Source organism: Eleginops maclovinus, chromosome 2 (assembly GCF_036324505.1).
Source record: "Eleginops maclovinus isolate JMC-PN-2008 ecotype Puerto Natales chromosome 2, JC_Emac_rtc_rv5, whole genome shotgun sequence".
In the NCBI taxonomy this organism is placed as follows: Eukaryota; Metazoa; Chordata; class Actinopteri; order Perciformes; family Eleginopidae; genus Eleginops; species Eleginops maclovinus.
In genome coordinates this window covers 14,948,164-14,975,562 of record NC_086350.1, presented here as the reverse complement: position 1 = coordinate 14,975,562, position 27,399 = coordinate 14,948,164, and the positions used below count along the sequence as shown (strand labels likewise).

Genomic DNA, 27,399 nt, shown 5'->3' with positions numbered 1-27,399 from the left:
AGACGTCTTATCATTTTCCCATTTTCTCCAACCATTTCAGTAATTTGCCTAAAAATACATTTGCCTTTCTGGTTTGTGTGATAGCTTTAAAATGAATCTCTGCTCTGCTGAACAATAGGGCTTCCTCCCCAGTTGTAATGTCACATTTTGGGATTGTATTCTCAGTAATTGTTGCAGCCGGGTGCATGTCTGCTGTTGGAGTGACGGCTGCTATCATCACCGGTGTTTAACATAACAAAAAGCCAGATCATTTTTGCATTGTGTTTCTGGTGTAAGGGGGCTTCCGCCCTTTTTCTTTAGTAGAGAAATAACACTTTGAATTTTGGAGCTAGCAAAGAGATGTTTTGCTCTTGGATACCTTTTCTTTCGTAGCGTGTCTCTTACAGTATGCCTTTCTGGTCATTGGTTTTTCTTTTCTTTTACAGTACTTTACAGTAACTGTGTGTAAGGTATGAGCCTTCTGTTAGGGTGTCATTCTTCACTTGGAGTCAGCACTGTGATAATGAGTTCATTTGGAAATACACTCTGCAGGCTGCCTGTGCATGTGGGCACGTGCATGGTTGTGCATATTGTCACACTCTGTGTATATATATAACTATTGCACACTACATTGTACTGTATGTGTGTATATGTTTTTGGGATGTGCACACCTGAAAATGTGTGTGTGTGTGTGTGTGTGTGTGTGTGTGTGTGTGTGTGTGTGTGTGTGTGTGTGTGTGTGTGTGTGTGTGTGTGTGTGTGTGTGTGTGTGTGTGTGTGTGTGTGTGTGTGTGTGTGTGTGTGTGTGTGTGTGTGTGTGTGTGTGTGTGTGTGTGAGAGATTGCAAGTGTGTGAATATGTCAGGTTGCCGCAGGAGACCAATTAGCTGGTGCATCAGTGAGGAGGTGAGCATACACACACCTGTGTGTGGCCCTATTACACCAGCTCATCACACACTCGCATAGCGACACACAGACAGCATTGCTCTGCTCATAATAGAAACATACTGACACTTACAGTACATTGACCATATGGAATAATGACTTCAGCGCGTCAAACTGTCAGACTTGAGTCACCAGCATGCGTTATTTCAACCATGTGTTACTAACTTGACCAACTTTTGCGAATTATAGGTTATCTTACTGCTGCTGAATGGTTGTCGTTACCAATATGTGTTTTACATTTGAGCATTTCTATACTCAACATTGCGTACTTGTGTTCATACACAGCAGATTAGATCCAAAAGTGATTTGTTCCAAACTTTGCGTGCGCTGACGCAATCAGGTGAGAGTGAAAAAGCAGATCACAGCCAATAAAGCAGCCAGGCCTCTTCATGTATAATTCAGATCTTTTATGGTGGGCTATGCACCCATATGGGCGTGCTAAAGGAAGACTAAGGCCATTTCCAGCCAGAGAAAAGTCCTTTTAAAAGCTAATCCTTGTGCCAGAGTCCTGCTTCTTTTACTGCTCCTCTTTAATGAATAGGTGTCCAATAAGGCCTTTTATTGTCTTAGCATATGTTGCTTTTATTAGGGGAAAATAATTAGGTTGTGCGGATCACTTCGGGAGTCCTCTCGCAAGATAAAAATGAGATAGTTTCACAGTCGTTGCGCAAGTCCTTCTGACTCCTCGTCGTTTTCCCCTTGGATGCCTTGTGTCCTTGCTCCCTCACCTCCTCCTCTCCTTTGTTTCCTTCCCTGCTACTCTCATCTTTATGCACCCCCTCCTCCTCTCTACCTCTTGTCCTTTGCATTCCCTCCACCTCATTCCTCACTTCCTCTTCTATTGTTCCTCTAACATGCGGGCATTAAATGCATAAAGCAATGTCGCATTGGACTGCATATTTACACACACACTACAACACACATACACAAAACAGATGAACAATCACAGTGTGACAGGAGGCAGTTGATGACTGACACACGGTTGATCTTATCTGGCACTGAAGGGGTAAAGGGAGGGCCGCAGAGAGAAAGGGAGAGAAATAGCGCAGGGGGGGTTTCTGCTGGGCTTTGTGTTGTGTTCCTGTCACTCCTACATAGTTTATTCCTCCGCTCCATTCTCTCTCTCTGCTTCCTCATCTCCTACTACATCACTCTGCTCGCTTATAGAAAGAAAGAATGTCAACAGGGCTCTTCTGTGATCCGGGACTCCAGGGAAAGAGATCCATTTCCCTCCAAGAGGTCCTACTATGAGCGTTTACCCATGAGACCTCAGCTACAGTATTCCCTGTAAGTTATGAGGCCGGCGGGGGATGGGGCTGCAGGGTAAAAGGGATCTGCAGAGATTTGATGGAAAAGAACAGGGCCGAGGAAAGAGCAGGGGGCAAGGCCGATAGACTGAGAGAGATTGAGCGACCATGATGAAAAAACGGAAAGAAAAGAGGGAGGGAGGGAGGTAGAGGGCTGGTCCTTCCATCCTGTCCTTAATGCCCCTCAGGGGGGTACACTGCCCGTAGGTGAGTATTAGCCATCCGCCTGTGGGCTAATGGAGGGTATGAAATAGAGTTTAGTACATACAGACGACCAGGGGTAGACTAATCACTGGGGAGACCCATGATGAGGAGAGCTGGTCATTCTCTGGGGGTCTCAACAAGCTCTCAGTAAGATTACAGTATGGCCATGGCTCCATTAAAGCCTTTAGCCTTCATTCAGTGCATTAGATGTGTAGAAGTGGGTTCATTTCAGAGGGCTCACAGATTATTTGATAACTCCAGACCTGGAAAATAGCACAGAACATTCACTTGCTTACATCTACAGTGACCTTTGGACTACCTCAGTCAGGGTGACAGCAGTCACCACCCAGTCACAGAGGTGAGTGTCAGGGTACCTTCTGAAGTGTGCGCTGCGGTGTTTGAGGTGCTAATCTCCTCTCCTCTTGGTTGAGTGGTCAAGATGAATGGAGGGGTAGGTTGTTTATCTGAGGGGACCGCGTTACCCAGGATTCCCTCTACAGCTGGGCCAAGCACGCTCAGCTGAGCCGTCAGCTTGCAGAGGTTACCACCACTGAGGGCAAATATGTCTGCTCACACACACATAAACTGCGCACAAACACAGGACGTTTTGATTTCAATGGTTATTTATTAAATGTAAAATATCTTTAGCACAGATTAAAAATCAGACACCTCCATTTATTTGAAACACCACAGGCTGAAAAAACAAAACATCTCTGAAACAGAATCACAATCCCTTTGAAATCCCATTTTCAGGAGAGCTAGTCCACGAGGCCGAGGGCTGAGGCAGAAACTGCACTCCTCCTGATCCCTTTACTCACAGTGGCAATAAGCCAGGAAATACTTTCCAAATGCATGTTCTAGCCTCATGATTGTAGAAAATAAGTTGTAAGTACCATTAGAATTAAGGTATATTACCACTTATAAATAAAGGGGAAATAAATCTGTAATTTACCGTTTTCTTAAATAGGGTAAAATGGTATTTTTAAGACTACAATTAGGGGACTTCCAATCCCAGGATGCTGCTTGTCTGTGATTGACAGCTTCCATACTTCAAGTAGGCTGCAAAGAAAATGTTTTTCCTCCAACCCAAACTGTTTTTTGACCTGCTGCATATCCAGAGGGCCTTCACATGACAAGCATGGACATATGCTGTGGTGATTTGTGGTTCATGCCAGGAGCTGAACCTCTCAAATGGTGTCCCAGGCATAAAGAGCTTTGCCAACATATAGCACTGCTGCTGAATTGGAGTGCCATCACAGAGGTCAGCTGCTCTTCTCTGCTCTGCCTCAACCCTCGCTGCTGTACAAATACCAACTGACAACCACTGACACAGATGGTGAGCAGAAACACAGAAGGACAGGCAAAGGAGGAGAACCACCCACAGGAGTAAGAAAACAGGAAGACTCTACACACACTGTCCAGGAGAGGATATTGCATGACAATATTATCAACTCAATTTTTTGAAACCTTTTTTTTTAATCTTTTGTTTTTTCTACTTTTTAAACTTCTTTTTTCTTATTTTTAGCACATGCCATATGAGAATGTGGGGATTATAAAAGTACCTGAAAGAATTGCTAGGTTTTCAGCATGCATAGCTGTTTGTATTTACACTTTGTATGTACAGGGATGGGCCAAAAACAGACTGCTCTACAGTACTGGGTTTATTTACATCCAGGTCAGAGGGAGATGTCATAACTACAGATGTGGGGGCTGAGGGGTCACATGCAAAGGATCAGAGGAAGCTCGTACGGCTGAGTACAACTTGGATGATGAAGACACAGAACAGAACACAGCAAAGTAACAATACTGTTAATTCAACAACATCACATCTCCCCCACAAAGCCTTTTTGCTTTTGAATACGCTCTATAAGGAGTTTTATTGCGTAACACTATACAAGGACATTTCTATTGCAAGACCATGAAGTCCATGGGAGTATTGAGATTGGAAGACTTGGATCTGTTCCCAGAGCAGTTCCAGAGCCGTAGTAGTGGATCCCAGGCTAAGTGCAGGCTCATTATCTGCAGTCAGCTTATTTGTTGGTGTTTTTGAGTATTTTCTCATCATTTAGATGTGTTCTTTGTTTCCACATATACAGAAATACACAGAACTGTCCTGCTCCTTTGGTTTGGCATATTGCTTGGGTACAGTTATCTTTATTTTTAGCATAGAGATCATTTTAGATTTAGGGTTGTTTTGGTGCATGTCATTTTTCCCATCTTCTCCCCTCCCCAAATCATTGTGGTTATAGCAGAGCTGTTTTTCTTTTGGGAATGTTCAAGCGAAGTCTTAAATAAATGAAAATGAGTCCTGGTCAAGTCGTAGGCCTCATTGGAGTCTTTAGGGCCTTAGAATGTTGACTGCAAATGATCAGATTGTTTGAAGAATAATAAGAAACAGCAATAAATGTATGTAGGTGAATCCATGTGACTGGTTTTCTGAAAGGGCCAATTGCACAGCAATAGGCGATCATGTGACCATCATTAATTTAATCACAATAATTATTATTAAATACAGCTACAAAACCTTTGCAGTAACCCTCAACACAACCAATTGCAGCATATTATTATTGTGTTATTCAGTTAGATTTGTTTTCAGTCTTATGTCAAGTCCAGCTGTCAGGCAAGTCAGAATCTCCAGCTCTGAGTAGTAGTATTAGATCAACTCTAAAACACCAGAGATGTTTCTCTGAAAACTACTGTACACATGGTAATGCTTTACACGTAGATGCAGAAGATAGAAAGACACAGCAAAATCCATCAGTTTGTAGACAGCAAAATGTACAGGCATAATCTACAGTTTAACACAGGTTAGAAACAGCGGTTATGCCACTGATGTGTATGATGCACACAATTTCATTGATGTTACCGTCGATGTAGATTGTAGATTGTCCCAAGTTTTAATTTGAGTGTGTGTTCGTGCTTGTGTGCATGCCTGCGCATGCTCCTGTTCAGACATGCACATATGATTACTGTATGTGATTTTGTCAAATTGTGTAATGTAAGTGTATTGAAAATGTTGCACACCCCCTCTTGCTCTTTTTCTCACTACTGTACAGCCCTTGCATCCTATCTGGAAACACACACACACACACACACACACACACACACACACACACACACACACATACACACACACACACACACACACACACACACACACACACACACACACACACACACACACACACACACACACACACACAATGATAGATGGCTGTGGTGGGTGGTTGAGCATGTTAATGCCTAATCTCATCAGCCTTATCTTCTACAGAGGTCGCAGGGTCAAGTGGGGAGGGGATGAGCTAAACACCAATAAGATAGCACATCGCTGGACACACAGCACTAACAGTGGATGTACTGCTCCATATACTGCTAACTAGACTGTTGCAGTGCATAGATAAAAAAATAAAATACTGAAGTCATCATTATGAAGTCAGCCGCATCCATCTGGATTATGACATTGAATGTTTTTTTAATCCATTTTTTAAACTTGCACCAGTGTTTGGTAACTGAACACAAACAAACTGCTTTGAAAGTCAGCCAAGTTCAAGGTGGGCATCAGCGAGTCGGAGCATGCAGCACTGAAATCTTCAGTGGAGTTTAAAAGGCATTTAGCTTTCAGATGAGCCAAATCAGATGCCCTAAGCGAGGGAGATGAGTTAAACTGAGCGCGTGTGAACCTGCAACTCAGAGACACTGCTTGGCATTTGTCTGTCTTTGATATGGCAACATGTGATGTGGATGAAGTTATCGCCCCACTGGCAGGTGACACAGACAGCGGCACACAGAGAGATGCTGCCTTTTCATCTGCTGTTTACCAGCTCTCTCATCACACTGCACTTCAAACACACTCAATCTGCTGCTGCGACGTTACACACCAGGGCTCCTACTGGCGGAAGTTTACTAAGAGCTTAGAGGGGGCTTGTGTGTAAGTGTGTGTGTGTGTGTGTGTGACGTTAATGAGAAAAATATTTCTTGGAATCTGGTTGGTGTGTGTATTTCGCTCATTGCATTAGCATCTATATGCATATTTTTGTACTCGCATGTGAAAGTATAAATGCTTTAGACCTCAATGGATCTTTCCACTTCATATGTGTTTGTCTCACATCTGCTTTAGGAAGCTGTTCAAACAGTTGGCATGTAGTGTGACTCCATTATGCATGTGTGTATGTTTTTGTGTCTTGCCCATGTTTGACTGCTACGTATAAGGGGTTGTCTCACAGCATGCCAGTGCTCTGTGCTAAACATTAGTCCTCAGCCTCCACATCAGCGTTCCCTCTCACTCTCTCTGCCCCCCTTCTCACTCTCACTGCCTCTCATTGGGAGATAAAGAGGCGAGCCATTTAATGTGGCCGTATAGAAGTTGTCTCCAGTCCCGGAGTTTGCAGGGAAGCTGTCACAGCAGCTTTTAGCCCGAGCTGCAACATGAAAGATCCCTCTTTGAGCAGTTGGGTTGTGTGTGTAATTCTCTCTGACGTGTTTATTCTGCTGCAGTTTTAACTTTCATTTTCAAATGTCACAGAAATCTCCATACTCCAAGAATATCCCTACTAATTACTGACTGATGGGACAGGGTGTATCAGAGAACTTAGCAGGTTGCGTCCGAATAATGTTTTACTCTTTCTGTGCGTCTCGACTTGAAACAACATGAAACATAGTCAATTTCTGGGTTGCGACTTGTGTGATCTTTAAATTTAAACTCAAAATGAGAGGACTTACTGGAATAGAGCTTGAGAAAAAGCCTTGAGGCGTGTTTGTTTGTGTGTGTGTGTGTTGTATGTGAACAAATCTATAACAACCAACATCTGATTTAACAAGTACTGTAGGTACAGAATTGTACTTGCATCTTTTCCAATACATATTCTCATCTTTGAAAGCCCGCCGACCCATATACACATAATCAGAAAATATACATTTTCATAACCATGGCATTAAACCTTTACAGGATTCATAAAAGCGGTTGTTTCCTGGTGATTCCCATCCAGACAGAAGCTGGTGTCATTTTAATTTCCTCAGATTCTCCAGTCTTTACATCTCTAGCATTCTCATGGTCCCATAAAGCCAGAGATCCTGTACACACCGGATAGAGAAATAAATAAATAAATATATGTATATAAATATATGTACAATAAGGGGATATGCTGCTCCCATGGTAATATGACCCAGTCATCATGGGCTGCAGAGGGAGACAGCGTGTGCAGTCTTTTTTTTCCTTTCCTGTTGACACTCGGTCCTGCTGTCTCTTGTCTTTTGTGTATGTCTCACAGAGGACATAACATTGTAGTTGGTGTTTGGTGTTCGTCCTTTCTCTTCTTGTCTGGACAGGACATGTCCTAATGTGTGAGTCAGTAAATGTGTTCTCCTTATTTTATCTCCTCCTGTAGGCTGAGGCCATCTCGTTGTCCCATGAGTCGCCCGCTGAAATCAAATCTCTTTCTGTGTGTTTCTCTGTCCGTAGCAACAAGGGGCGGCCACCACGGTGTATTGTGCCGTAGCTCCGGAGCTGGAGGGCTTGGGCGGCATGTACTTCAACAACTGCTTCCGCTGTCTGCCGTCCACCCAGGCACAGGACCAGAGCTGCGCTGCCAGCCTGTGGGAGCTGAGCGAGCGCCTGGTTGCGGACGGGTCAGCAGGCATACAGTCCCTCTGATGGACAGAGGGGAAGGGGTAGGAGAAAGAAGAAGAGGAGGAGGACTAGCCAAATGATGTCAAAGAGGAATGATTGTGGGTTACGGTGATGTCCAGTTAGGATTGAACTGAATAAAAGGTAACTGTATTCTGACTGCACCATACATGAGAGCTGCCAAACCACAGAAATCCATCTGGATATGTCACGTCACTAGGGGGGCTAAAACACACTAGATATACAGTACAGAAAGGGGTTTCATATACAATCTACTGAATAAATTAAAGTTAGGTTGTGTTCAGCTCTGCTCTGACAGTTTACAATGGGAGGTGGGGGGCGGGAGTAGATTTAGGACAAAATCAGGGATGTCTTAAAGATTTGTTTGTCTCTGTAGCTTTTTATAACTCTTGATTATTTTTCATTTATAAATTGTGTTTTTAATAGAGAAAAGTTCATAAAAGCTAATGACCTGTATTGTTAAGAATACCTAATAAGCATATGTTTGCAGCAGTAGTGCACTGAATGGCAAATATTGTGTCTTCCCAATTAAATTCAGTCTCCTCTAGCTCTACAATGATGTTTCCTATTGATATACAGAGAGCGTTGGTTAATCATTGTGCTAAATCTTTTTTGGGCATAGAAGAAAAAAGGAGTAATGGGCATGTGACACTCATGAATATATAAACACACTAGAGGTATAATTCTTATGACTATATACATTATTCTGAAATAATTGTATTTCTTATCAATGTCCCTCTTTATTTCTGTACAATATTTACAACAACTTAATACTGGGCATGTGCTAAAGGGGTGTGGGCATAATCATTTTTCTGCTTGTTATTTGATTCAACATATGTGTTTATAATCTATACTCTGGTAAATCTAAATTATAATTTGAATGTATTTGTGGGATGATCCATGTCTGTTTGAGTATGAGGAAAATCCTTTTTTCCAGAGTCCAGGATCTTGAATTTCTGTGTTTCTTCCCCTGTGGTTTAAGAAGAATGGGATTTCCATCTCCTGTTAGTATTTTGTCATCATTGTTTTAAAATTGAATCTGGCTTCGGGGTTTGCTGTGGATCCTGAAGCTGCTGTTGAGACATTGTGCTTTATGGCAGTCTGGGTGCCGTAGGTTGCTCTTGAAACATCAGCATTCCAGTGTCATGATATCTGTAAGAAAACAAAAAGGGAAAAAAACATTTAATAAAAATCTGTTCAACAGTATTATGTGTGTGAAATTATTTCAGAACAAAAGTGGAAGTGCATTCATCTGGAGGCCATTAGGGGGAGATATTTGTGTAGCTGACAAGTGAGCAACTCTGGAGTACGATTAAGAGGGACTGTTCCATGTGCAAAAAAAAGTATTAATTGTGTCTTTAGAAAGCAGAGACATTGCGCACGGTTTGTTGATACATTTAATTAAATACCTTTTTTTTAATCTTTGCCTTGTTCATATGCTTTTTATGGTTTTAGGTGCAAAAGAATGGTTCACACATAGACACAAAGTCAGACGAGCAGAACTGTCTTTTCTGTCCCTCCTGTGCAGACACACTCTCAGAACACACACTAACACATACAGCCAGAAACATGCTGAGCCTTGACACAGCCATGGCCAGACCAGAAACTGATACCAGTGTCCAGCCCTGTCATAATCTGTACTGCACCCAGAGTACAGCTGTCTTATCACTGTCTTTTCACAGCACAGGACACACCTGGACACACACACACACAGACACACGCTGCAAGAGCAGTTGCAGTCTTATATGTACCCAGCGAGGAAGAGTGGGAAACCAAGCACATTGTTGTAACTATTCAGGGGCGGTACAAAGCTGTGACCCACAAATGAAAATTTCCATAATGAAGAAGAGTAAAAAACGGTGTTATATTAGCAAATGTGTTTCTCTCACGACTGCTGTCCCTGGTGCTGATCAGGCTGTGACTTCAATCACTGCTACATTATCCAGACAAAAAATTGTGCACACATGAGAATTAGCCCTCTCTTTTTTTATAATCAATTATATAAAATATTGTCACTATGACACGCACCTCTTTGAGAGACAAGTGTGGGACTAGTGTTTGACTGCTAACATATTTCCCAGTTAGTTTGTGTTTAGCGTGTCAGCTGTTTAGCTTCCCTCTGCTTGTTGTTGGACCCCAGAGACCTATTTAGTCAGTGTGCCCTGCTGTGTTTTGTCATTTCCAAACCACACTCCTGTTTGGCTGAGCTACCACTGGATCTAGTAAAGACAACTCCTTATCTCTCAACATGGATCTGACTACTGTAACACGACACAATTCACTGCTTTTGAAATAATTGTATTCAAAGCATTTCTGAATTTCTGAAGCACTGAATAACTTCTTAAGATGGTTATTTTATTGCTGTTTCACATTCTACTTCAGTGATGATCCTAAAGAGAGTAATTCCACACCTGAGACTTCATCCTTTCCCTCACTTCCCTCCCTGCTGAAAGAGGAAAACTCAACCTGGGAATAAAATAACCAAACTGACACTATGATGAAGGCATGGTGCTCAGCCAGCCCTGCATGTCTTCCTTATCAATGACAACTATATAAAAGAGGAGCTATAGAAAAGAGGAAGTTGAGGAAGCCTTCGATTGGCGGGGCGGACTCGAGTCACAAAGGAGGATCTTCAGGAGAACAAACAAACAAAAGACGTCTGTGCGGCTGTGCACTGCAGTGGCCGATCCATGGGTGCGTGCCTGAGTGAAGAGGGAGGGTCCTGCCTGGCTTTCATACAAAGTCCTATCGATCAGGCCCTATCGGAATCATCTGATAGCTAATCAATAAGCTACACTTCCTCTCAGCGAGCAGGAAGGAGAGAGGAGCACGGCTCTCACAAGTGTAGGACCTTGATCCTTTGACCCAACAGTAAAGGCCCCACACACACAAACACACACCTGTACACACACACACACACACACACACACACACCTGCATACGCACACGCTTTTAATTCCTGTCTCTTTTAATTGCTCTGTCACTTCATCTCTCTCTTATAATAACACAACCAGACAATATAAAAACCGAAAGCCTGTGCAAACCAAATAACCAATGTACATTACAATGTTATTTTAATTAGTTGGATTTACAGTTGATTTTTTCCCTTCACTGAGTTTATTTCAATTTGGGCCGTAATTGTTTACGACTGACCATTTCATTTTCCATTATTGTTTTTATTTCTTCTTGTGATTAATTTCACCTCTCAAAGAATAATTATGAGAGGATTGATTTGATTATGCCTTTGTTCTACTCCTATTGGCTCCATTGACTGAGGGAATGCCATGTTGCCATTTGGAGCGGATATATTTAATGATCACAATCAATGTTAAAGCTCTCTCTAGACTCAACTAACTCAATAAATATCTGCCAGGAGGAAATTTACCATCTAACTACACCAGGCAATAAAGTCTTGCTCTCCATTCTCCCCCTCCCCCTACTCTCTTTCCACCTCTCCCTTTTGAGGATGATATTGTGTTTAAAACTCTTGATCAATTTTCATAAAGTAATACTGCAGAGTCAATGAAAACATTATGTCTTTGCAATATCTGCACATGTGCTTTGCTTGCACATGGCATTTTAGGACGGAGCCTCAGAAGATAATGTGTTTATAATATTTGAGGTACAGTAGTTTATTTTATTTTTGGGGGGCTTCTTACTTTTTATTTCTCTCTGCTCAATTATTTAACAGGCTTCAGATTCTAACAGTTAATTAGCCTTTATAAAATGTGTGTTTTAATTTAGAAAATAATTTCAGGAAAAAGGGATCATTCCTATGCACTTAAAAAACATTCATATGTTCAGTTTTCATGAAACACATCACTAACCAAATCTCCAACCCCCCTAAGGGTCTCACTCGTAGAGCTCAATTTTGTATCTGTTTCAGGGGAACACAAATCATAACGAAACACTGTACCTCTCTGCATTGCTTTAAGAAATGCCTGAGAAAAATACAATTGTATGATACCTGGTTTTATATTACACATTTTTTGTGTCTTATTTTTTATTGAAGTTTTAAGTTAAGAGTACAGAGATGGAAAGAGGGAGACAGAGGGGACAGCATACAGCAAAGGGCTGCTGGTTGGATTTTCTATCCTTTATTAATACATTTAAAACATTTTTTCAAAATAATTAAATAAAAGTCTGGTGTTGCAAATATTTTAACATTTTATTTATGTTATATTGACTTTTAGGATGACATAACCCCTACAGCCTCCTTGTTTTTTTAAAGTCTGTGTATGTATGTGTGTGTGTGCGAGGCTTTACAGGTAAAGAGCGCAAGGGGCTGCCCCGTCTTACAGTGCCAGATACATTTCTTTCTGAGATGTAACTAACCACTAAAGCAGAAAACAACCGATGCTCAGAAATGCACTACAAATAAGATGTGGATGTTTGATATGACAGGAAGTACTGTGTTTTAAGTAGTGTACTTTATGCAAATGATGAAAGTTTTGTCATACGAAGACGCTGGAGTTGTTGGCAAATGCAACAAAGTAAATGTTTGTATCCACATCCCTCGTTCTTGCTCTTTTATAAAGATTGTTTGAAGCAGCATTAATAACATTTGGATCCAGATAGCTATGATTCAGGTAGCGTGTTCACTATCAAATGCACTTATTTCCCCCCGAAGATCTGCTCGTGCAATCTATAACTTTCTCTGTTTTTATTGAAGTCTCAACACAGCACCTTTGAGGAAATCCTTCCACCCCCAAATCCCAAGCGTGTCCTCAACGCTAGACAGCATGACCTTGTAAACCCTGAGTTATTTTACTCACCCATTGTGTGAGGATAGAAAGAAAAGAGAGGGAGAGGTAGAGGGAGAAAGAGGAGGGACGGGGGAGGAAGAGAAAAAGAGCTCCTGCCTGTCACGGCTTTCAAACACAAAGAAAAATGAGCACTTGGGCTGAAGTACAATTATTAGCCCCTGTCTACAGATTCATCACACTATAGAGCAGGAGGGAGAGGGGGGTGGGATAGGGAGAGGAGTGGAGCAAGAGGTGGAGTCGAGGCAGGCTGAATAAAGAGCTGTGAAGGTATGGGCAGAGCAGTATGGGAGATGGAAAGACAATGAATAGAAAAAACTGAGGAAATAGAAAATAGGGCTGTAACAATGTGAGAAGAAACTGAGTGAGGCGGGGGGGTGTAAGGTAGAACATGCAAAGCTACCACAGAGTGAGGAGAAAAGAGGGGGAGGGAGCTTTTAGGGGAATACAAGAGTGAGGAAAAGAGAAAGAGCAAGAGGTAAAGGAAGGTAAAATGAAATAAGAGGATTTGTCAGGCCAGCGGTTGGTGGCAGTAATAAAGCCTGCTAATCTGAGGGAGAACGGTTGGCTGCTCTCACACTGACTCTCCCGACGCCCCACTTTACCACCAGGCCATGCCAAGGTCACACACACACACACACACACACACACACACACACACACACACACACACACACACACACACACACACACACACACACACACACACACACACACACACACACACACACACACACACACACACACACACTTAGTTCATGCATGTTTCAGTCTGCCACATTACTCTTTTGTGAATTTGTACATGTGCTTTACTCCTTCTTCCAAATGTTTTTCCATCAATGCTGACCCCTCTCTTCTCCGTACACATTTTGTATCTTTAACCCCCACCCCCACCCCCACCCCCTCAGCCATGTTGATTTTGAAATCTCATTTTTCTCTGTTTCTTAACTGGCTCCGCCGTGTGAATCAATACCTTTCAAAACCATTACATAAATACATCTGTCACACGCAGATAGTAGAGTGGGTATGTGATGTGTCTGGTTAAGGCCACAGTAGGGTGAAAGGAGATATGATGTGTGTGTGTTTGTGTGTGAGTGTGTTTTCTCAGAGGACAGTGAGTGTCATTTTGTGTGACCAGGTGTGTCGGGCGGAGAGAAAGGTTGTTATTGAGCTGCGGTAAATGACGCATAACCTGGTGCACCACTTACTTAGCCCCAGACCCGTGTTCTCTCTTTCTCTCTTTTTGTCAGTTGGTGTGTGTGTGTGTGTGTGTGTGTGTGTGTGTGTGTGTCTTGGGTATGACTGTATGATTTTTTGAATGTATGAAGTGAATGCACACTGAGGTGTAAAATATTTTGCACCTGCCGTTATGAAGCTATAATTTAGATGGTCTTACATGGCTGGGAACTACTTACTAGTCCCTAAATGTAAAGCTAGGGTATTGTTTGAAAGTTTTAAAAACTGCAACAATCTTTTACCTGAGTTTCAGTGCCAACATGATGACAATAAATATGCTGTCCGACTCAGACCTCCCCATTTTCTTTTTACTTTTGAAGAAGCCAAATTTTCTCCAATTGTGATTTTCTAACACAAGCAGTCACATTTAATTTGTGGCAGAATGATTTAAATCTGAAACTCTCTGCAGAATATTAATACGTAAACAATGTTACCAATCTAAAAAGCTGTCATTGCGTGTCCCACAATCCTTTTGGTCAGTACCTTAAAAGTAATAGATGTTTGTTATTCAGCCCCGCTTAGAAGATACCTTCATCCAGCTCGAATACATGTAGATCATTGACATATCCAGATATACTGTGACAGAGAACACAAGGAAAGCAGGGAGATAGAGAAGAACATTGAAAAAAGGAATGATTGATAGAGAGAAAAAGATGGAGGTAAAGAGGAGGGAGTGTGTTTCATTTACTCAAACTAGGGCCATCTGGAGCTGTAAAGATAGTTTAATCCCCAACAATATGTTATATTTTATTCTCTCAAACGCACATATGGAATACTTCGTTTTTGTTCTTGCAGCTGATTCTTATTCCATTATTTTCCCCTCATCGCCATTTAGTGATGCCATTGGCATTTTCACACCTCACTTCGCTGACGGTGGAGACTGTGATTGACGGTGTGATGCAGATTTACATGTCATGCTGAAATAGCACAATAACCTGCGCGCAGATAATCACCTCATTGAGAATCGCTCCGGCCTCTCTCCACTCACAATTACTATTGTGTATTTGATCATATAACCACTCTCCAACAATGCACTTAATGGGCTTATTGGCAGCAGACCAGAACTTGCTTGTAAATAAGCCTGATGGTGTTTGATTCTAATAAATTAGTCTCATTTATGCAAACAAGCTGAAATCATAACAATATCCAAATGTGTATAGGCAGAGGTGGGGTGGTGACAGGTAGAGATTTATGGTGCTACCAATTGGCTGGCTTCATCACTCACTCGGCTATCTTCAACTTTTTTATTTGTTTAATTTCCAAATGTGATTGCTACACCACTCCCACTCATGCTGATAAATGCAAAAGATCATGGGTAGAGGAGGCCAAGATTAATACGCATAATTTTTCAACTGGACCAATCCAAAAAAAAGAAAGGAATGTGCTAAGAGCTCTGAAGAGGAATAAAAGCCATTTCTGCTGGACATGATGTAACCGGGCACTTTAAAGTAAGTAATGTATTTCCCTCCGTCTCTTTCCCTGATTGGGGCTGTTTGGGTGAAAAGCCTTTTAACCAAATAAAAAACAAAGCCAAAAATAAATACAGGTCTTAAAAAGCTCTATGACCTCATATAATATTGCTGTTATTTATTTACCTGCATAATGTGAGCATCGGATTTAAACAGGACAGTTGGAGCTACAATTGAAAAAAGAGAAACTTACAACATACAAAATCGCAAAAGTAAAAGATAAGGTTCAATAAATCAAGTTACAGTTTACACCAATACATTTAATGAGTAATTAATGAATTTAAGTACAGCAATATGGGATAATAGCCTAATTAACCTGATGCTGATACTGACATTACTAACAATAACAGCAACCTGGTTTATAAGGAGATACTATTTTTGTTAAGAATCATTATTAAAAGAATGGTTTGTAATACTAATGTGTGTGTTTATGTGCTTGTGCGATATATAATGTGTGTTATAAGGGGATAAAGGGAAGGGAGAAAAGTCACCTCTCAAATACACACTCACATACCTACGAGATTAATTACAAGTACCGTGAATCACTGTGCAATTAATTAACTCATCCTTAGTAATGAGGGTGTGTGTGTGTGTGAGAGAGAGTGAGTGTGAACTGTGCGTACTGTGTGTCACACAGACAGCCCCTCCATCTCTCCACCTCTCGCCCTGTCCCCTCTCTAATTGCTTCCCTCTCTATTAAAATGCAGTCTGCTGTGACATCACTCAACCCTCTGTTAGAGCAGGCCAGGACACCTGGCAAACCAAACATTACACACACACACACACACACACACAAACACACACACACAAACACACACAGGTAAAAAGTACAGAATTTATTTTATAGAGCATGGTTTGTGTGGGTTTTGGGGATGATTTGAGATCTGACGTAAACAGGGAATTTTTTCTCCTTAAAGATGAATCCAGCCGGACCAGCAACAGCGTCAACCTGTGGCGTCACTCCCAGCGGGTGTTTGTGTGTGTGTGTGTGTGTGTGTGTGTGTGTGTGTGTGTGTGTGTGTGTGTGTGTGTGTGTGTGTGTGTGTGTGTGTGTGTGTGTGTGTGTGTGTGTGTGTGTGTGTGTGTGTGTGTGTTCCTGGAGGCAGCTACACTGACTGGATGGACTGATGTGTAATATGTGTTTTATAGTTGCATTTCTTTTGTCAGATGTAACGCATAGCAGTGGAACACAATGTCTAGTACCGGACATCAATTGAACATTTTTTACTTATTTATATTGTGCATAAATAATTATCAATCCTCCTATTTAAACTTCCCATCCTTTATATGAAAATCATCATTACAGAAAAACTGTCCATCACCACATGATGAAAATGTGTCACAAATAAGTACAAAAAAACCCAAATAAAAACCCAAACTATTTGATTTGAAATGCCTGATAAAACAAATTGATAATCTTGGTTCATTTCGGTCACTCAAATATTGTAATTCCAGCATTGCCGTAGATGTACATATATACGTATATATTTTTATTTATGTGAAGATATCGATATTGAAAATGATCTGTAAGAAGTAAATACATACTACACTTGATAGTACATGTTAACGTCAAATAATAAGAAACCATATTACTTGAAAAAATATATATATTCATCTTTCAATTCGGAATCATCAAGTACAACTTGAAAAGCACGACAACAAACCCTGAAGTAATGTCTGACGACCCCTCGCCACTCTCTTTACCCTTTCTCTCATTCTTTCCCTCTCTCTCAGAGCTAATCTGATTGGTGCATAAATCATGCTGACATCAGCACTGGTGGAAGTTGGCCTACCCCTGCACACACACATGCATACACACTGTGAGGTGAGAGCAGCGACATGCTCCACGGTGATCATGAGGACAGTGGATAACAGATCTCTCTTTTATCATTCCCTGACTTTCCCTGACATTTAAAAAGCCATTAACACCACTGAGATTCACCCTCGTGTACATTTCATATGGAAGCACCCCCAACACACACACACACACACACACACACACACACACACACACACACACACACACACACACACACACACACACACACACACACACACACACACACACACACACACACACACACACACACACACACACACACACACACATTTGCTTGCCACTCACTCACAAGACTTCTACACACTGGTGTGTGGTAATGATCTCAGCGATAACATAAAGCCCAAATGACACAGACAGAGCTGTGAATTATACCTTAATAAGCTTTCCACACCTGCCCTCCTTTTCTATAAGATTAAAGAAAAGAGATCCAGCCCACACGCTGGTGTATTTTAATAGCGGTAAGACACAGCTAGTGATACGCTTATTGATCCCGTGTTCCAATCAATGAGGATTTGGGGCATTGATATCCTGATCAGAATGCAGCCCTTCCCCCTCTGTCCCCCACGACATGGTGACAAATGGACACTAAATGGCTGTTGGGTTAGAGTGACTGCCTTTCTGAATGGTAATTATCCACCAATTCAGCCACATATAATGTAAACACTAACAGCATAATAGTATTTGCTGCTGAGCATTGTATTAATTTATGGCCCATTATTTTAAACCCATCGTTACAATGCAAGAGAGCATTTATTGTAATCAGAGGACTGAGAATGGAAGCACTGCTAATGTATGTAATGTACTCACAAGCAGTCTGCCTGAGAAAACAGTGTGGTAGCTAATGCAGCAAATGACATATGGCCTTACTCTTTGTTGTTAGCATTTATTAGCATCGAACAAAGGCCGGAGTGCAAGCTACAACAACAGCAACATCTATCGACTAATTATATTCCATTGCGTCTGCGTGGAAAACAAGAAGCTAACATGCTCCGCAGTGATACAATGGTCACCCCACCACTTAATCTGCAGGATATTAACATGAAACTGAATCTCAGCACGCGGCTCGGCTGGGCCTGCAATATGAGTCATGACTAGCAGTGATATACAGCAGATACAGATATTGAGCTCAGTCATTCAAATGCATGTTATTGTAATTCTGCAGAAGGCGGGGGCACTTTTAGTGATTATGGATAGGACCTTTTTGAATTCCTTTGAAAATGGCTCTAAATCTTACAGAGCCGGGGGCGCACAGAGACGTTTAGAAGACATGTTTGCAGATGGAAAATCATGAGAGGGGAAAAGAGAGGAGAGACAAAGTCAGAGAGGGCTTGAGGGAGTGGTTGACTCTTTGTTAAAGGCAGTAGGGGTCACAGGTGTGAAATAACTGGCATATTCTAAAAAGAACATCTTTGTTTTAAATATTCAGACAGATCTATTGTCAAGAAGAATCTAATGCCAAAAATACTGGACTTCTGAACAGAGAGAGAAAGGCTCTATGCACTGTGAAATATTCCCCTCAAGCAGTGTTTGTATTTCTTATTCTGTTTTTGTGTATTTGCTCCTGAGAAGGTATTGCAGAATGAATGTTTTGAGTTTAGAGCAGCTAAGGCGTGGAGCGAAACAACAGCTAGATTCTGGGGAAATACTTTACGGAGTGAAAGAGAGGAGGAGGAGGAGGAGGAGGAGGAGGTGGAGGAGAGGATCTAAACAAAGAAAGTCCCATTCTCTCATCCCCTCTAAAGGTCTGCTGAGCTAGAGATATGGCGCTGACAGAGTTCGACTCGCTCTTAGCTGCACTTTTAATGCTGCGGGCCAAACAGCCTGCGACTCTAGATAGTAGGTGTACTTACTCACGTCTGTTTTCATCATGTGTGAGAAAGTTTGGCATTAATTCACATCTCTGTTATTAGGGTTTCCTCTCACGCTGATATGCGGCTGCGTTTATCTTGGCTCATGAACATAATGAGCTCAAAGACTGAAGACGCTTCCCAAGAGGGATGCGTTGTTTATCACTCCTTCTCCACTTGAGTTTTTATTTTGGTCTATCACCCTCGTGGCATCATTTTGTATTCAGTGCACTGTTATACAGTGGTGTCTGGCCTCTGTTGAGCTGGGTTGCAGAGGAGTGTAATACACTGGGTCTCACCCCTTGTCCATAACTCTGCCTGCTGTAAGTCAGGCCGGCAGCCAGACAACCTCCCACCAGAGAGGACGAGATGAATGGTGGGATTTTGAAGCGATGCACAACCAGGAGGGAAGGGTGCTGCTATGACTCAAAGCTTCCACGCTACGTCAAAAGTGGATTCGAAAATTGTTTGGAGAAGGAAAGAGAAACAGAAGGTGAAGGAGAGGAGGGGAGGGGAAAAGAGAGGAAGAGGAGTGAAGCGATACAAAGATATAATCATGAATGGCTATGAGAGAGGAGTGAGTGAGCAGGTTAGAGATGGAGAGAGACCCAGTGAGTTATGGGATAGGTAGAGTGAGTGAGAGGGTGGAGAGAGGAAAAGAGAGAGCAGCGAGACAGACAGGATGAGTTATAGACTGAGAGAGGGAGAGAGAGCTTTCACACATGGAGACAGCCTGGTGATTTAGGGCTAAAGGACACTGAGACCGGCTCTGCTGCGAAAGGTGATAGACCTAAAGAGCAGTAACAGATCCAATGCAACACTACAGCGTCACAGCATGTGTGCTTCCGCTCTTATCTTATCTTCGCAAGCATTCATGCGCCACGTTATGAGGAATAAACCATTGAGAGTGTTTCACAGTTCGAAAGAGACACTTTTAAATGAGAGCAGTAAGCACATGTTTATCTCGTGTATCATCGTGATGCTACGATAATGTAAACACAAAGTCCTCTGACAGAAAGAGTACAAAGGCGAATGAACAAACCTTAATGTAACTAAAAATATAAAGTCCTTCAAACTAAAAAGTAATTTGTCCTTTTAAAATGACCCATGAGTTTTTGAGGTTTGGATATGTTCGGACACAAAAACTACTGGATTACTGTCAGGATGGATCATGACTGCTCAATATTACATCATGAATCTTAGTTCCTTGCATACGTCGAACTTCAGTTTTTGCCTGGTAAACACCTACTTCTTTCAAATTCCATGCACACAAACACAAGACGAAGGGATACCCTTCAGGCATGAAAAAATTATCCAATGCGGAAGTGTTTTAAACGTACTATGAGGAAGTCTACGAAAAAATGACCTGCCTCCTAACTTCTATCCATACTTCAATCATTTTTCTTCCTAATGAGTTTATGTCAATGATGTTCTTTTGTAAATATGTAACTATGTAGATTAAAGTAAACGATAAAATGCAGTGCTACATTGTGAGTGGCGGTTTACTTTGAAAGCGTTGCCAGGTTTGAGTTTTGAGGATGTTGGATCGCAGTTATGTTTAAAAGAAACGTACGTTGAGCATCAAAGCGGATATGAACGGAGGCCATTTCTACAACTGTCAGATGCTCTGTATGCATGCCTACCACAAGCCATCATACAAGGTGTTGTGCCAAATGATGTTTCATTACCACGACAGTTGAGTAATCCAGTCATGTTTATAACAATATGTAGTACTGTGTGTGTGCATGAGTGTGAGTTGGAACTTTTTCATAGCTGCAGGTATTTGTATGACAGCACAGTCGTGTCCATATTTGGGCGGTGTGAGGCGGTCACTAATCCATCTGACCTTCTTGCTCATTTGCATGCGCCGCCCCTTCCTGGCTGAGAGATGCCATGACCTTTACTAGCTAATTAAGAAACATAACAGAAATAAACCTGACAGAGTGGGAATGGATATGCACACACACACACACACACACGCACGCACGCACAGACAAACGGATGCATGCATACACACATACACATATACACGTGGCTGCCAACAGAATAAAGAGGGTGAAAAAGGGAGCAGACAAGAGGAAGGCTGGAGAAAAGACACGAGCGTAGAGGAATTTTAAATTCATCAAAAGCAAACAACCACAGCTACATTTCTGTGTACAAATGTTTGCAGATTCACTGTGATATTCTAACAGCGAGTTCTCTTGGAGGAAGGGTTACCTCACAGACACTCTTAATCGTTACGTTTGCCAGCAGACATTCAAGCATTATAGTATTAAAGAAGTAGTTCCTCTTAATCACAGACTGAGCTCTTTTAAATCTGTGTGTGCTGGAATAACAGGAGTAAATCTCTCTGTCTCTGCTGTCTGCTACCACTTAAGTGTAGCCGGCCTCTTGTTCTCTCCTCCCTCTCCCACTAAGGACTCATAATAAGCTGCTAGACCCCCCCAGGCTAAAGAGTGAGGTGTGTGTGTGAGAGTGTGTTCCATCACGTCAAAGACAGACAGCAGCTAGACACACACAGTATGCACACAAAACATACCTAAAAATGTCTGCACACTTTTGCATTCACACACAATTTTAACACATATACACAGGTGCACATAGACATGCGCACACAATTGAATATACACACACAAGCGCACAAATTGGGGGTGTTATCTCCCACACCTTCCCAGTGTTCATTGTGTGTTAATCTGAGCAGTAATCTGCAGAGTGGGCAGATTACCATCTGACAAGCACCATTTTGAGGTTTGCAGGATTACGCAATCAACTTCCATCATACAGCACTTGCAGGGCTGAAGATACAATGGAAACACACACTCACAGACACACACACACACACAGACACACACACACACACACACACACACACACACACACACACACACACACACACACACACACACACACACACACACACACACACATGCTCTTAATGCTGACTCTATTAAAAAAGTTAAGGGATTATATACTTTATTTTATGTGCAGTTTCTTAATCCAATTGACTAATTTGAGGTGAAGCTCTAACTTTAATGTTTCAAAACACAAACTTAAACTTATTATGTGATACTTTTTAGATATAGAATGATTAAAAGATTAGAAAAAAATTAAATACAATTGTTTAACAGATATGATACAACGCCTAAAGAGAAAATAAGTAAGAAGGTAAATACTTTGAGAGATTGAATGAGAGAAACCGAAAAATACTTTTGGCTGGATGAAATAAAAAGAGTCAGATTGAAGGCTGAGACCTCTCAGAGCTACAGCATGTCAGTCTGTCTCTGTCACCATGACAGGTCTGCAACAGTGGGAGGCCCGAGCAGCCCGGCCCACACTGCTGCACACAGGGGCTTCACACCCTGACAGACAGAGCCAAGGGCTGTCCTGTCCACAGCAGATCACAGTCTGCCTGCCTATCTAACTCTCACAGCACAAATTCCTGTTTTCATCACCTACATGTACACAGAAAATATTTGATACAGAATAAATGTTGAAAACCAGTTTTAAAAAAAAAAAACTGAAATGAAACCTTGTAGTAGTTCTGAGAAATCAGAAGCTGAGACGTCTAAATTTGTTAGTTTTTTCTTTCCTGACTGTCTGAGCGCGACCCCAGAGAGTTGTGGTGTGTCTGTAACTGACCGATTTCTCATTTTTTAAACATGAATGTGCCAGAGGTGTTCAGTGAAATCAATGCAGGAAAGCGCAACAAATTGTTCTGTTACAGTTTTACAGTCCAATATCGTAGTGAGAGGAGAGGCTCACGCCATCTTACTCCAGCTTTCCCTCTGGAAACGTTTAAGAGGCCAAAGCTATACATACCACCTATCAAGGCTTTTCTTTATTTTTTGAAGCCTTTCAATGACATTCTCACTGAATTACGCTGAGTTAGCATTTTATTAGGAACACCTGTCCAATCTAATTGAATCCAATAACATCCCTGCACCACATTATTTGTTAAGTCTATAATGCTGTGATGTTACAACACCAGTTATATGGCAGTGGATAGAGGTGCATTAGGTTGCACATGTTTACCTAACTGGTTAAAGTGTACATGCTTTTCTGTTGCCATATTAAATCTTCTTAAAAATAATAAAATCTGGAATCCTTCTCCTGTACAGCTACTGGCACTGTGACAGTAATGTGTGCAGTGATTGTGAGGTAAGACAAACATTGATTGAAGAGACTGCAGAGGCTGATAAAAGCAAAGATGAGGAAAGACAGGATGTTGTGAAGGTTGAGCTTTTGTTTCTTACAAAAATGTCAGAAGTATATTGTTAAAGTTGAATAAACCTTATAGCATTATGCCTGCCACACACAGGTGTTGCCAGTGACATCAGTAATTCATGCTTTGCATTGCAATCACTGTTGAGACTGAACCTTGTCACAGTTATAAGTTGCACCTGGGAAATTCCTGCTATGACAAGTCAAAATGTCCGCTCTAAAAAAGGGTTGTTAACGTAATACATTTGGGAAAGTTGAAGAGAGAATAGAGCTCAGAGGCTAGCAAGGTGATTAGAATCCAGCTCAGTGATATTTAACTGGAAAACGTTTTCTCGCTTTTACGATTGAAAAGTTTAGGAACTATTGGTTTAAAAGCTACATTGTGTTCGCCACAGGAATAACATTAGGTATTTGCAGCTGTAATGAAAATGCATATGTATTTGTGTATGCATTGTATCTGATGCTGTATGTCTGTCTCTTTTGTGCTGTCTGTTTTTCTCTCTGTCTGTGTCCCCATTTGTCTCTCTGTGTGGGCCTCTTCTGCCTTTGGGTTTGTTTGTATTTGCCACTCTGCCTCTGTAGTGTGATGGCTGACGCTGTGATTTTTATCCTCCTAACATTCCAGTAAATACTCAGACAAAACACAGCGCACTCCGAGGAGCCTCAGGCCAGGGCAATCAATCAGGGAGAAAACAACACAGAGATCAGGCTGTTTCTGCTCCATAAAACAGCCTTCAGAACAACAGCAGCCATTCAGTGTCTGGGATGTAGAATTAATACTCTCTCGCTTTCTCTTTCCGTATTTCTCCTCCTTCCTCCCTCTCAATCACTATTTTAAAAACTGACCCATAGCACTTGCGACAGTGCATCTTCTGTACTGTATCATTTACCCAGCGGGTTGTCGGCACAACTAATTCAGTGTACCTCACAAATACCTTGTGGTGGATAAACACAAAATATAACAAAACTCCAAACAAAAAACAGAGCTTGAATCCTGAACCTCTGTAATGCAATGAACGTCAGCAGTGTTTTCTTTACTTACAGGCTATAGGATTGGGGAATGTTGTATAAATATTTGATGGTTTCCTAGCAGGGTCTTATATGGCTGAGAGAGTGCAGCATTAAGCCTGATGATCAAGGAGAACTTCAAGGTATGCTTTCACATGCAATCACAAAGACACATGCACACACAGAAAGAGCAGTACAAGCATGCAATCAAATATGGGTAAGACACACACCGACGACAATGCATACGCAAATTTCCATACACACACACACACACACACACATATGCAGCACAGACTGCTCTGTCTGCCTCTCTCTGTACTGCATTGGGTTTCACCTCCTGTGTGTGCTTGGTTTACAGATGTTGATCATGTCTCGCTGAGCTTGCAGTGAAACAGATTCTTTACATCTTTGAAACTGCTGCTACTCTCACACAGCAACTTGTTATGCTTTCACAGAAACCTTAGAAAAAGCTGCTAACATTAGAAGGCCCCGTAGCATTTTATGAATATGCTACTCGGTAAAAAATGTGAAAATTACTTTGGTTTTAGTGCTGTCAAAATTGCTTATTAGAAACATTGTTAACTGTCTCAAATATCACAATGTATTTCCTCTAGTTAGAGAGAGATTTACGCTGCCGGAGAGACGGTGTTAAATTGCTGAGCTGTTATGGCCTCCCCCTCTACACCTCTAAAAGAAAGTGTCCAAATTTTCTTCATCTAGCGAGTGTGAAATGTCAGCCGATGTATTATCTTACAGCAATCAGCCCCTCTGAGAGTAGAGAGACAAAGGGTGTTTTTCTCCTTCAGAGACGTATGCAGATGGCAGCTGATGTATTATATTAACCTTTGCTATCCTTAGTCCTGTCTATACTACCCTCATGTCCGTCCACACACACACACACACACACACACACACACACACACACACACACACACACACACACACACACACACACACACACACACACACACACACACGGAATACTAATGATATTGATCCACTTCAATGATATTTCTCCCTCCTGCTCAAAATCTGTGTGTGTGTAGTAAGGAAAAATGATGCAAAATCATCTTATACTTTATTTTTCGTAAGTCAAGATTTATTATAAGAATGTAATAACTTTTCCTGAGCATCTCCAAGTAGGTAAACCTGCCATATGTGCAGTATATTTTACACAAATTAATTTGATAAATGTGCCAGTGCTCGATTATTTTCCTTGGTTAGGATTGCTTGTCAGTGGCAACATTTTTTAGACAAATGGCCTCTTCGGTTTTAGTGTCGCTGCTGTCTTTGTCTACTGAATCGTCAGTTTTAGCAAAGAAGGAAAAAAAGAGCAGAGAGAGGCTGAGAGAGGAGGCAAAGTATAAAAACAAATTGGCGCAGAGGGATGAGAGTGAGATATCAAAAGACTGGATGGTGAGGGATGAATGGAATGGAGTATCAGACGTGCAGTGGTCTCTGAGGTCAGGGTGTATATCACACTCTGCTTCTGAAACAACAACCACCACAACGAGCACCAGGGAGCCAACCAATCTGGGCTGCTGCATTGTTCACTATCTGCTGAAGAAAACAGCTCGGTCTCCCTCTTCTTCTCTCCCTCGTTCTTACACACACATTCAAACACAATCACTCCTCCCTGTTCATATCTGGAGAGAGAGAATAGAGCGTGTTCCTTATTGTCCCCTTAGTGGTGATGTGGGGGTGTGTGTTAGGGCTTGATTGTTACTGGTTTACATAAGGGTATTAAACTCTCACATAGCCCTATCTATCTGAGCCAGGCAGATATATTTGTGTTGTGGCTCCTTTATGCATTTGTTATTTCCAAAGAGGATTGGGATGCACCACTGGAAGAGAGGATAGATAGCCTGCTGATATTACCCTCTTTCTCGCTCCCTCACTTTCTCCCTTTTCCTCTAAAAACCTTACTTTGGTGCGTTGGTGAGTGTGTGTGTGTGTGTGTGATTATGTCTGTGTGTGTTGCCGGCAGAAACAAAAGCGGGTAATTAATTAAAGAGAAGTGCACTTTTGCGCCATTGTTCTGTTCAACAACTCCACCAGCATTCAGTAAAACAGCATTAAGTGATATTATTTGTAATAATAGCTGTTGTTACTATCGAAAAAGGTCTAAAATTAGGGACGTACTGTATTGCATTAACAGTTTGTAGATGCATTAAGCGGCATAATGTTCGAAGAATTGTTTTCTGACTGATGCAAGTCAAAACATACTGTGCAGTACATTTTTATTCATGATGAAAATAAAAGTGATTAAACTTTCTGCTCCTTCTTTCCTACATTAAGGGGGAAAATATTGTACTTTTTCCACCACAACCTAGTTACTAGTTACATTTTAGATTAACTGAGATTTTACATAGAAAGCAAATAATCAGCCTATAATCAGTGTTTTAACGTAGTTTAAATAAACTTAATCTTCTAAAATATTTTGTGTGAATGATATTGCATCAGTTATTATGACCTAATCAGTGGGCAATAATACTAACATGATACAATAAGTGGTCGATATCTTATTTATGGTTAGCAGTTTAGTTTCAGTCCGTTTAGTGGTCTGATTGTTTGGCATCTGAAGAAGACTTTGCCCCCAAAAAATGGATGAAATGCACTTCCTTGTAAACCTCAAATTTGTGTTTACATTTGGTATATTAACATATAAGCTCTGTTTTGCTTAAAGCGGGTGTGAACCATGTGGCTTTGAGGATGGGACTTCATGGGAACTGGATACACTGACCAGAGTGTAGCTAGCTGTTGATGCTCAGTTATTACCTATAATGTCTTGTTTTCTTTCTTCACATGTAAAATGTATAATGCAAATGATGCAACTTGTTGTTTAATGTCACATTTGATTGAGCTGTGTTAAGTATAATGAACAGATTTACTATTACATCCACCACTGATATAAAAACATATTCAAACTTGGAAGCC

General features: G+C 41.4%; 2 protein-coding genes across 2 annotated transcripts in view; one reads left to right on the top strand and one right to left on the bottom strand.

The window, feature by feature from the left end:
• The window catches only part of wwox (WW domain containing oxidoreductase), a 125,811-nt gene extending 116,527 nt beyond the window's left edge, over positions 1-9,284 (top strand). The window contains exon 9 of the mRNA XM_063901058.1: positions 7,893-9,284. Coding sequence (XP_063757128.1) covers positions 7,893-8,084 — 192 coding nt within the window. The 3' untranslated portion in view covers positions 8,085-9,284. The remainder of the gene's footprint in view (positions 1-7,892) is intronic.
• The window catches only part of si:dkey-234i14.6 (uncharacterized), a 94,669-nt gene continuing 76,434 nt past the window's right edge, over positions 9,165-27,399 (bottom strand). The window contains exon 7 of the mRNA XM_063901045.1: positions 9,165-9,230. The gene's annotated coding sequence lies outside the window, so the exon portion shown is untranslated. The remainder of the gene's footprint in view (positions 9,231-27,399) is intronic.